Genomic DNA, 12,360 nt, shown 5'->3' with positions numbered 1-12,360 from the left:
TCATCTATGAAACCGAGCAGATTTTCTTCTCAGATTGTGAGAGGAGGGGAATAATCAAAAGAGAGCAATTTAAACCTATTCTGCTTTGACTGTCCCAATTTATATGTATCCTGGATGCCATAATGTCCATTTGATCAGCCCATGGTGTTTATGTTTACACCTGGGACCTGTTAAACAATGGTGCAACATGAAGTTCACCTTCTTTAGGATTCCAGCCATTCTGGCCCCCTCCAGCAGTGGCGTAGCGTGGGGGGTGCAAGGGGGGCCGGCCGCACCGGGCGCAACATCTGGGGTTAGGGCAAATCCATGGGTTGGGGGGCACAAATCCACAGGTTAGGGGGTGCAAATCTACGGGTTAGGGGGCACAAATTACTTGCCTTGCCCCGGGTGCTGACAACCCACGCTACGCCACTGCCCTCCAGCCATGGTTTTCTGCCTGACACCCCCCTAAAACAGCCAATAGGTATTCTATAGGCACTGAACATCCTCAGTGTTGTTGTTTTAAGTCCCCCCCCCCCCGCCTTATCCTTTTTCTGTTTATTTATTTTTAACTTCTGCAAAGCTTGGGGTTCCTCTCAAGCCTGTCTCTTGTATGCTGGTGCACATTTTGGCTACATAAACAAGAACACTTCTGCCTAAACATTGGAAAGAAAGCATGTTCCATCCGTTACAACCTGTCTGTTTGTCTTTCTTTGACTCTAGGGCAATCTCCCAAAGGAGAGAGCGTGACCAAGGAACAGCGTTGAACCATCCACAACACCATCCTCCAGAAGCAATGCTCTAGGAAACCTTTGCACCATGAAGGGGTTAGGAGATAACAGAAGCCGCCATCTCTCTGATAACCTGGACTCCCCCCAAGACTCTCTTTATGCCACCCAAGACAGGAATCCCTATCTCCTCAGCCCCACAGACTCCTACACAATGGACCCTCGATTCCCCACGCCCAACTCTCTCCACAGCGATTGCCTCCTTCCACTCAACAACCAGATTTCCAACAGCAGCACATTTCCACGGATCCATTACAACTCTCACTTTGAAGTGCCCGATGAGAATCCCTTTCCAAGCCATGCCCAAGCCACCAAGATCAACAGGCTCCCTGCCAACCTCCTGGACCAGTTTGAGAAGCAGCTGCCTGTCCACAGAGATGGCTTCAGCACCCTCCAGTTCCAGAGAACCTCTGACGCCAAACACCGGAGCGAGAGCCCCGGGAGGATCCGGCACTTGGTTCACTCGGTCCAAAAGCTTTTTGCCAAGTCCCAATCCCTGGAAGGTGCGTCCAAAGGCAGCATGAATGGCAAGAAAGGCACGGAGGACTCAAAGCAGAACCGCAGGAGCAAAAGTAAGGACCGGGCAAAAACCACCGAGACAAAACGCAGGACCAGATCCAACATATCGGGCTGGTGGAGCTCAGATGACAATCTAGACAGCGACACCTGCAACTATCGCAACCCTATGGGCCTCATGACCCTAGGCAGACAGCCTGATCATAGCCAGCCTAGGTACTTCATGCATGCTTACAACACCATCAGCGAACATATGCTGAAATCCTCCAAGAGCAATAATGACCTCAAGGTCACCCCCTGTGCCAACATCCCCATCAGCAGCGAGTCCAACTACATCAAGAGAGGCTCCTGGTCCACGCTCACACTCAGCCATGCACGGGAAATGTGCCAAAAGGCTTCCGCTACCATCGATAGAGCTTTGCTGAAATCCAAGTCCTGCCATCAAGATTTAGCCTATCAGTACTTGCAGGTGGGTGCTGTGCTCATTGCATGAATGTTTCATAAAGGGCACTCTGATTCACTGTGGCCAGCGGTCTTGTTTGCAGGGAAGTAGCAGGGTTGCAGCAAAATAAATAATTCATTCTGTGTTTCCATCCATTCAAGCCACCCTACCCTATTTTTGCATGGTCACAAATAGAGCTTGATGGGAAATTTACAATAGAGGCTTTCCTATTCAGGTTAGACTTGTGAAGAAATATTCTAGTCTGAACTCCCCGGTTATGACAAAAGTAATAACTCAGGGTCCCTTCAGACTGTGAGTATCTTGCAAGACAGATTCAAGTGCATACCAGAACCTTAGATTTGCACATTTAAAATGTGCACCATAAAGGACTACACTAGGTGGATAACTATTTAGGTAATGTAGAGATATGCCTGGACAAGATCTGAACAGCTTCCTCTCCTTAGGTGGGGAAAAGCATCCCATTAAGACTTTTGCTCGCCACTTATAAAGCCCACTGTCAGCTATTCTCCCTCACATAAGGGACTCCACTAAACTCATCCAATCATTTTGACCATTTTAGCATTCTTACAGTCAGAGTCACTGAAGGGTTAGATGCAATCCTGTGAACTCATTTAGATGAACGCTGTAAGAGAAGTTTAAATACAGAAGTTTAAAATCAAGCAAGGGACCGTGTTATCCTTGACATTTCACTGATTAGAAAGGGGCAAATTTTCTTCTGTGTTAATAAAAATATACGTAGGAACTGTGCTTGAACTGAAGAAGAAAAAGTTCTGTGTCTTTACCCTATCAAATTTGTGTCCTCTTAAGGGAGGCCTATTTCTCAGTCTAAGAGACAATGAACCTGTGGCAACTGGAAATAACTCCCTAGAACATCTCCATTAACTTTGTCTGTCAGTGTGATTTTATTGGAGAGTTTCAGTGTCTGAAACTGTATTAAATAACAAGATAGAAGTAGATGACAGGGAGAAAACGTTTAACAAGCCTCTGAAGCCTTTTTCTACCAAAGATATTGGAGCAGTTATTTGTACCTATAAAATCCCTTAAGGACCTTTGACATGAGGCACACAAAGTTTCTTATCAAGTTACATGCACGTTAATTGACATTTTTTTCCTCCCAATTCCAATGAAAATTTATTTATTAAAAATCAAAAGGCCATGTTTCATGATGTGAGTGTCCTCACTCGCATACACATACCGTGGTACCTTAGGTTACATACGCTTCAGGTTACATATGCTTCAGGTTACAGACTCTGCTAACCCAGAAATAGTACCTCAGGTTAAGAACTTTGCTTCAGGATGAGAACAGAAATCGTGTGGCGGTGGCACAGCGGCAGCCGGAGGCCCCATTAGCTAAAGTGGTGCTTCAGGTTAAGAATAGATTCAGGTTAAGTACAGACCTCCGGAACGAATTAAGTACTTAACCCGAGGTACCACTGTAGTTGGAAAGGTTTTTTTTTACTTATCAGGGATCAGTTGTGGGAAAGGAATAAAAGGAATCATCTTACAAAAGCATTATTTGAATAAAGTACTAGGTGGCATAAGATACACACGTATAGAGTTTGGGCAGCTCCCCGTTTCCGAGGGGCTTGCATTCCAGGTCAAAGTATGTTTCATAAACACCACCCAACACCGTCACACCCTGCCCCCATTACACCCATTCCGCCCCCTTTCTTCCCTCTTCTGGATATAAAAGGATCTGTGCAGCAGTGGTCATGCATCGTGGACTCTCCTAAAATAGTTGCCTTCTGTAATACAAAAATGTTGACTGAATGTTGTCCTTGAGACATTAAAGCACATTATTGACAGTATAATGTAAAAAGCTGCCCTGGACATAAGTTAACCCAGCTTTTGTTCCTAAATGGTTGAGTTGCGTCCCCCCTCCTGCGGTTCTTGCAAATAAAAATTAGGGAGAGACTTTACTCAATTGAAGACCTACTTAGAAAAGTACCATCATTTGTATTTTCTATTCCATTTGTGTCAAAACATTACAATTATAGGCAAGCGCAGAAAACTCCCAACTGATTGACATTAAATGAAAGATATAAGCAGGGTATCAAAGCTGCGTAAAAATAATTCAACAGAAGCCCTGTGAACCTCCTCACTCTGCCCTGCTACTGACATCAATTGGCCAGATCCTTGAAGTGTGAAATAAGTTCCTTATTTCTCAATGGCCCTTGTTTCCTTTCCTGTGAGACGTGCTTGAATAACATACCGTAATTGGATCTTGCATATGAGTTTGTCTTGGAAGAAAGGGCTTCTGGTCCAAATGCATTGATGCTAAATTGGATAATTCCGGGTGTGATTCCAGTTTCTGCAGATCCTGAGTCCCCTCCCCCCCCAAAAAAAAAGCCACTATACTTAGTTACGTTATATTGGGCATCAGTATAAAGCAGCTCAGGATCCCGTCTCATTCTCCAACACAGTTAAGTCATACAAGACATGCAGCTAAGTGCAATTAACAGTCACTGTTTAAATGACAGCAGAGCATGGGTGAGGAGAGGAGAGGTTTAACTCTTTCTCTCCATTTTCCAAACCCACCATTGCGTTTCAAGGGAAACTCCCAAATCACACTTGTGGAGTCTTCTGAATTGCATATAGCAGCTTCAGAGTGGGATTTTTTGTTAGGATTGTGCCAGGGAGGGAAAGAGTTAAGCTTCCTCTCCTCATCCCCCACAATCCAGAGGCAGCTCAGGCTTCCCCTCTGCTGCTATTTACATAACAAAATCCATGTGCCTCTTAATTGCATTAAAGCAATACATATGATGTATGGTTAGGAAACTAACCTCTTAAGCCAGTGCTACTCAGCCCAACAATCCCTGTTTCATACAGTATAGGAAAGTTTCGTGCATCCCTAAATCCCAAACAGCATCTGCTTCAATACAGGCACACATTTATGACAGGATCACAGCTGCTATGGATGTTGCCTCTATTTATTGCTGTGATTGTTGCTGTTGCTGTTTGCAATGGAAATCGGATCCGCCATAAGATACAGTAACTTCAATTCACCAATGGACAATTCACCACTGGACAAAATACCCCCCCCCCAAAAAAAAATCAGTGGCTTTTTTTAGTTTGATGTGAGTTTGACACACTGTTAATGTATTAAGTGGAAGTATTTGTGATAAGGCAGAGGGTGGCAGGTGGTGATATTCTGCCTTCCCCAAGCCACAAGAAGTAAAAAGAAGCCTTTGCATAATTGGTTTCCTTTAAAAGAGACTCCAGGCATGTTTATAACAATTTGTGAACCCCCTTACATGTGCATTAAGAAGCTGTTTTAGGGCACAAGATCCCAGGTGTCTGGAGCCAAGGATTTGGGCATCAAGAGCTCTACCATCCTTATTCCCTGATGTACAGGATCAGCAGCTTGCAAGCAGAGAGAGTCTACTGCTGGCCTGATCTCTGCTGTTCTCCAGCACCACCACTGAAGATGGCCAGAGAGTATACTGCAGTTTCAGTTGAGCAGGAGCTCATGACCAGAGGAGGTAATAGGATCCCATTGGCTTGTTTGGGCCTGGCTCCTTAGTCCCGGCTGCTTATAGTAGCTTTGCTACTATTACTAGGCTTCAAAGTACTATGAGCTGTAAATACACAAGCCTAAATTCTCTCTCTCTCTCTCTCTCTCTCTCTCTCTCTCTCTCACACACACACACACACACACACACACACACACACACACACTCACCCCCTCACCCCTTCACTGCAAATATATTCTTTTTTCCAAGACACTTATCTAAAGCTTTTGTCCTTTAAGAAAAACCTTTGAATTCCAATCATCCGAGCAGATCCTTGATTACAGTGAATTGGCCTATTCGTATGAATGATTCTTCTCAACCCACCTTGCTCCAGGGAGATGTTATTGCTTACAAACATAACTTGATCATTACCATATATTTCCCAAGCCCTCCAGCTTTGTTGCCTCACCAGGTTTTGTGATTTTTGCACTTTGCTGAACTCTTTCAAATGTTTGACACATGAGAATCTTAGCTTTTGTACTGAGAGGCACATTTCTATCTTCCATGGGTTTATCTTTGGGTTAGTCAGCACAATCCTTTAAAATATGACTGAGCTATCGTTTTCCTTTGCATTGCCCTTATGGGAATTCTTCATAGAATGATAAGCAGTCCCTGTGGAATGGATTGTGGGTGGGGTAATGTCTTGCTGGGGTACATTATCCGTTTCGGGGACATGAAAATGAGAATGCACACCCTTTATATTAGGCAGGTTTTTAAAAAATGGAATAATTTAATGTGATTCTTCCACCTATAATCTAAATTGGCACAGTCCCAGGAATACTGTACCATGTTATTACCATGTGGTTTTTGAGGGGCATTTGTTTTATGCAGAGCTGCATTGTTATAGAACCCTTATAGAAAGTCACATCTAGCAAATCTAGACGGTAAAGCTGAAAAAGCATTGAAACAATAGTGATGAGAAGACTATTATTATTAATAATATTAGTATTATTAATCACTTACCATGAAAACACCTCAAAGCGATTAATGATTTTAAAAGCCCCAGATTCAACTAACCCATCGTGCTAGCAGAAGTCAACACTAGAGCTTGCACTAGTGCAATGGGGTTTTTCCCCCCCCTCGCTCCCATGTCCCCTGTTCCTCCCCCAAATCCTCTCTGAAAGGTCAAGTGATCCCACCACCCCACAGAACAACGCACAGGCAGAGAAGAGGAAGAATCATTCTGTCTGGGAAACAGAACAGAAGGATCAGAAGAGTGCAGGATTGAATTCTTCCCATTAAGAATTAAAATGACTTAAGAAGATAAGAGCCCTGAAGGATCAGACCCAATGCCTATCTAGTCCAGCATCCTCTTTCCAGTAGTGCTCTGTGGGAAGGCTACTAGCAGGAGAAGCATGCAACGTCCTTAACTTACTATTGTTCCCCAGTAACTGGTAATTCACAGCACAGTTGTCTACGTTTCTATGCGGAATTAAGCTCCCTTGAGTCCAGAAGGATTTCCTCCCAGGGAACTGAAGCTCCTAAGCCTGGACATCCTCTGAGCTTGGATACTGTGGGATAAAATGGGCACTGAGGGAGGTCATGCCCTCTGTTGACTAATCATCTCTACCAAGGACATGCACAAAAACAAAGTAGGCGCCTGGACTTTGTGTCTGTTCTTACATTTTACATTGCTTTTAAATTTGTTTCCAGTGCCGCACACACCACTCTAGAAGCTGGGGAAACAGAGCAGTGACTGAAATGACCTAACCTTGCCTCACAAGAGACTTCTGTGCCCTGAGCAGTCAGCTGGAAACCACTAGACAGGAGCGCAGTGCCACAGTTGTGCATTTCAGGGTTATTGATTAAAACTAGAATTGGATATGATGAGGAGCGTTGCTGAGATCAAGGCTTAGAGCTCGGCCTCCCCATTCCAGAGGTCAATGGGGTTTTAAGTTTTGCAAACGTAATAGGTTCAAAACTATGCACCAGGTCTTGCAAGCTTATTGCAGCGGTATGAAAAATTCAAGATAAAAATATCCAAATCTATACTTGCCCCCTATTTGCCTTGGGTGGATAAGCTTCTTCTACCTTTCCCCGTGCAGTCATATAGAATAGAAACTTTCAAAGTGGAAGCTGTGTGTGTGTGTGTTTTAAGTATATTTGCAGCTGGGAAAATAATCATGGAACAATGGTCTCTGTGGGAAATGTGGGATTTGCTTCAATTCAATATAGAAAAAGAGAACTGAGGATTTATGAAAATCTTCATTTGACTATTTCTATGCTCAGCTTGAAGTGCTAGGTTTCAAAGAGCTGTGCAGAAACTGCCACTGGATGTGAGCTGGACTGGGAGAAAGTGGCAGCACGTGGGCAGGGAGGAGAAAGGGACCAAGACTCCTCAGGAAGAGGAAAGACTCAGTGTCCTTTGGCTGCACACCTGTTCATAAAATTATTCAAGGAAGGGTTATGGCTCAGTGGTAGAGCATTCACTTTGCATGCAGAAATTCCCAGGATCCATCCCTGGCATCTCCAAGTGGGACTGGGAGAAAATACTGAAGATCTGCTACTGGACTAGATGGCCCACTGGTCTGTTGTTCCTAAGTACAGAAAAGAGGTTTAAGTGAAGCATTTATTAAACTTTTAAACAGCCCTTCATCCAATCATCCAGGGCAGTTTCCAAAATACTGGTGGAGGCTGGTCTATTATAGCAAATGGGGCACTTCCCTGCCTTCTTATGTGCCTCTGATCCAGGCACTGGCTGCCAGCTTCCCCATCCTTAGTCTCAGCAAGGAGCAAGATGGGAGCAAGGACTAGAATGAATTGGCTCTGTCTCTCATTGGCTCTAGCGTCACCTACTGTTGGGCTCCCTGCCTTCCACCCTACCAATCCCCCCGAACACCAAGTGCCACTGTAAAATACTATTTAAAACACTGCCAATAAAAACTATTTAAAAGGTTTTAATAAAATCATTCTTGAGTTTCAAACCACTTTAGTATCAACAAGTACCTACAGTGACGCTTTCCAGACTCTCTTGTGGCAGCCTAAGCAGGCCTTTAGATGGCTCTGGTTGTACTTGCTTCTGGCTCTGGCTCTGGCTCCACCTAGTGTTGACCTCCTGCCTTACACTGCATCAGTTCCAATGGGCACCAGCCACCACTGGTGGCTTTTGCAGGGAGCCTATAGACTGGTGGACCATCCCAGGATGCATAACAACAGCCTGCCTATCCAGCAGCTCTTTATTATGGCTGAAAGAAAGCGACACACAGACCCGGCTCACAAGCATTTTGTGTGCTAGGTTAGTGAGGGATGTGGGAAATAAGTCAAAAGCCCAGAAGCTTTATTGCAACCAGAGGTGTCAGGTGCTATTACTTTGTCAAACAAGCACAAAATATTTCATACAAGAATTGCAACGAGCGGACAACGGGTTTTCACTGTGGGGTTCGGGTGATGCAGACGTGCTGGCTGATTAGCAAGTGTCCACATCTCTCTGCGTCCTCTGGGGACAAGATAGCAGTGACAGGGACTGACAAAAAGCTGTGAGCTCTCGAGCCAATGAGAACTCCCAGCCAGGACTTGTTTTATTTATGAACTCTCCAAGGCTTGATATTAAACAGAAGTGAGATGTTATCAAAACACTGTTTTATCTCATTCGGAGCCTCTAACCGTACAGGTACTATGGGAGGGGGAGGGAAGTGTTAGACCGCCTGCCTCTTCTGCCCGGTAACTGAATCAGCAGGAAGATTCCCACAAGGTGATCCAGGCAGCCTCTTTCAGCCTGGCGTGCTCCCCTTAGAAGGCTTATAACTGGGCGAGATGAGTCCCTTTTCCTTATGACTCTCTTCCATGGTCAGGCTGCCAATCTGAAAAAGAAATGATCACATTTAGACTGTAGGGTAGGCTTCTGCATGGATGCTGCATCGGTCACATAAGGAGTAGAAACAGCATTGTGTCTTCCAGACATTTTGGACCAGAACTCCCAGCAGCCCCAGTCAGCAAGGGAATCGTAGTCCAAACCATTTGGAGGACACTGGACTCAGGAAGGTTGGAGCAGAATCTTTCCTCCAACATCTACCAGTAAAAACACCTGTCAGCTGCTGAGAGACCACACCCTCCAACATCCCAGTGAGGCAAATCAGAACATGACCTTAATGGAGGCCATGCCTCTCTCATGCAGGCCATACCCCCTTTCACTCAGTCCACGCCCCTTCCCTCGGCTCCCTCATTCCTTTGAGGATGGCAGTATCAGCACCTGTTCCATTTGCTGTGCCTTCCAAATGGCTGATTTGTGGCCTTTTTCAAGAAAATAATGAATCGGACACTGGGCACCATCCAGAATTGGCTGGAAAGTAACATTGGGGGTCAAGTGTTAGAGGGTCAAGGCATTAGCAATAAAGATGGCACCTCAGCAATGCACCTGCATGGTAACAACAGATCTCTTACATTCTCCATGGCTGCCATCTTGTCTCTTGTTTCAACTCTTGATTTTGGCCAGGCCACTGTTATAATGCTCTGCGGAGCCATCTTGTGAAACGGGCCAGCCAGAGAGCTGTCTGTCAGACTCTTTTCATTCCTTCCCTTGCCTTCACTTCTTTCATGGAGGCAGCCATTTCCTTGCTTAACAACAGGGCTTCATTAACCATATTGCTAAGCACACCACAGAGCAGGGACCCAGCCCAATTAGGGCCCCCGCTGCTGTGGTTTAATTATTTAGGGTTCCCCAATGTGAAAAGCATGTTCATTTTGCTCCCAGCACCAGGTTTCTTTCAAATTCCTTGCAGCTGAGAATTCACTGCTCTTCTTTCATCATAAAGCAGGGCAGCATTAAGCATCTCCCCAGCTTGAGGTAAATGTAAACCAACGGTAGCCTGACCGCCATGGCGAGTAGAGGATTCTCTGTCTTGCAAAATACTACTTTGAAGGACAGGGAAGAATACATGGAGCAGAACTTTTTGGGCTTCTGCATGTGATCGTATGTGTGATGGACAATGTATACAATTGCCTGGGCATTTATGAGCAAATGGTAGTAGATGAGAGGCTGCATGTTTCAAGGCAGAAGATGGGATCCAATTGGATTCCATTTGAAGCTCTTGTGCTCACAGCTGGGAAAAGGCCTTAGCTCAATGTTAAGGTACATACTTTGCATGCAAAAGGTCTCAGATTCCATTCCCAGAATATCCCGGGAGGGCAAGGAGAGAAACCCTGGATAGCAACTGCCATTAAGTGCATGCAGTACTGAGCTAGATAGACCAATGACCTGTGCTTCTATTGATCCAGTGGAGGTGTCCGCTAATGGAGGGGAAAGGAGGGGTTTTTTTTGCTAAATCCTCCTTACAACTATAGAAAGCATACACACACCCAGCGCTGTCTTCCATCCTGTTCTGGAGAGTCCACCAACTCTCTGAAATGGATTTTTGTGGGTGCTGGGGACTGTAGGAGGGAGGAGGGGTTGCATTGCATCTTCCATTAATGGACATCCCTCCTGAAAAAAACCCTTCTGCAGTTGCAAAATGGATTCCACCCAAAGAGCCTCAGGAAATGACTTGGTAAATTCCTTCCTCTGTGCTTCTTAATCTGTCACTCTCTGACCACATACTTTCTCTGGAAAGTTCATTTCACTCTTTTCATATAACCTCGCATATAAGGGCTGCAGTTGTTCTGCAGTCACTATACATTCTCATGTCAGTGTCCTCGAATGCATGCAAGATTCAAGTATAGACCTAAGGGTACATCGATCACAGCTACTTATGAGAGATTAATACTCCTGTATACAGTGAATATGCTTTAACCTATTTGCATTCACATACTGGTAAGAGAGATAATTTTCTCGTGCTCTCAGAAGTGCACATTAGTGTATTTCAGAATCCTTGGGCATTCTTTTTTTGAATGAAGTCCCAGTTGTTGCCTTATGGGACAGAAACGTGAGCTTATGCAATGAAACGGAACCTTTCTGGACAGGGAAAGTCCAAGAACCTAAGTTGTGTGAGACCTTATCTGAGGTTATCAGAATTCTGTTGGAGAACCTAGACCCTTCACATCAGGGGTAGAGAACTAGTGTCGTGCAGGTGTTGCTGGACTACAACTCCCATCATCCCTGACCATTGGCCATGATGTCTGGGGCTGATGAGAGCTGAAGTCCAACAACATCCTGAGGGTCTTATAAAACTACAGCTTCTAATGCTTCCTGGAAAGAGGGGAGGACTGATCAGCCAGGTTGAAGTCTATAGTGTGGACTGTGGATATGCCTTTAGACTACAGCAGTGGTTCTGACTTTTTAAACTAGGGCAGCTGAAAATTACTGAAGCTCACCAGTCACAGAATGGTGGTGCAGGGACGGAGCCAGTCTCAAAATGGAAGCAGATGGAGGCAGAGTTTGGCATAATCAGTTGGCAATTGCTGACATCACTTTCTACTGATACCTATTTCTTCTTTGGAAACTGCTAAATTCTTTGACCCAGTGTTTTCCTTGCACCAAGGAGTTCCATAGTTTAGCTTTTCTCAAACTAAGTACAGGCATTTGCTCCTTTACTCAGCATACAAGTTGCTGCTGCTACTGGCATTGACCCACTTAGAAGCCATGGGTGCAGCTAGGGGATGGGGCAGGCAAGTTGGGGGGCATTGGGCAGGCTGTGGCTCTGAGCACTACCTGAAAGTGACCCAAGGCCCAAACTAGCTTTTAATATTGTCTTGTTTCAAGAGACAATTCCCATTTTAAGGGATCGTCCTTGGTCAGTATCATAAAAACTCTAGTGGGCATTCCAATTAACTATGAGGCACTGGTATTCCAGAGACGCAACATCACAGCTCCAGGTCCCAGGTTTTGACATTTTGCATTGCCAGTGCTGTTAGCTATTCAGCCTTGCCTTTAGCAAGATTCCCTCCCCTTTTCATCTTGATGCTGATCTTCATCTGAAGGAATATATGTATGTTGGGCCCTGGTGTATTGGGAGCCTAGGAAATAAGAGGCTTGATGTTTAAGGGACAGAACATCCCAGAATCAAATGTCTTGGGTTTCATACATTCATACAGTGGAAAAAACCACCTGAGATCATCTGAGATGCCCTCTGCCTTGTCAATCCAGAATAAAGCCCGAGATGGACAAGTAGCAGTTTAATCTTTTTCTGCCAATTTGCAATCTCAATCTGTGGCTGCTTCAGCTCCCATT

The 12,360-nt window shown here is 44.9% G+C and overlaps 1 protein-coding gene across 3 annotated transcripts in view; it reads left to right on the top strand.

The window, feature by feature from the left end:
• DLGAP4 (DLG associated protein 4) overlaps window positions 1-12,360 on the top strand; it is a 326,608-nt gene that overhangs the window by 224,462 nt on the left and 89,786 nt on the right. For all 3 annotated transcript variants that reach the window (XM_028734923.2, XM_028734925.2, XM_028734924.2), the window contains one exon: window positions 703-1,752. In XM_028734923.2, coding sequence (XP_028590756.2) covers window positions 799-1,752 — 954 coding nt within the window. In that variant the 5' untranslated portion in view covers window positions 703-798. The remainder of the gene's footprint in view (window positions 1-702; window positions 1,753-12,360) is intronic.

Source organism: Podarcis muralis, chromosome 5 (assembly GCF_964188315.1).
Source record: "Podarcis muralis chromosome 5, rPodMur119.hap1.1, whole genome shotgun sequence".
NCBI lineage: Eukaryota > Metazoa > Chordata > Lepidosauria > Squamata > Lacertidae > Podarcis > Podarcis muralis.
The sequence above is the reverse complement of the archived record's forward strand: the minus strand, read 5'-3'. Positions and strand labels throughout refer to the sequence as shown.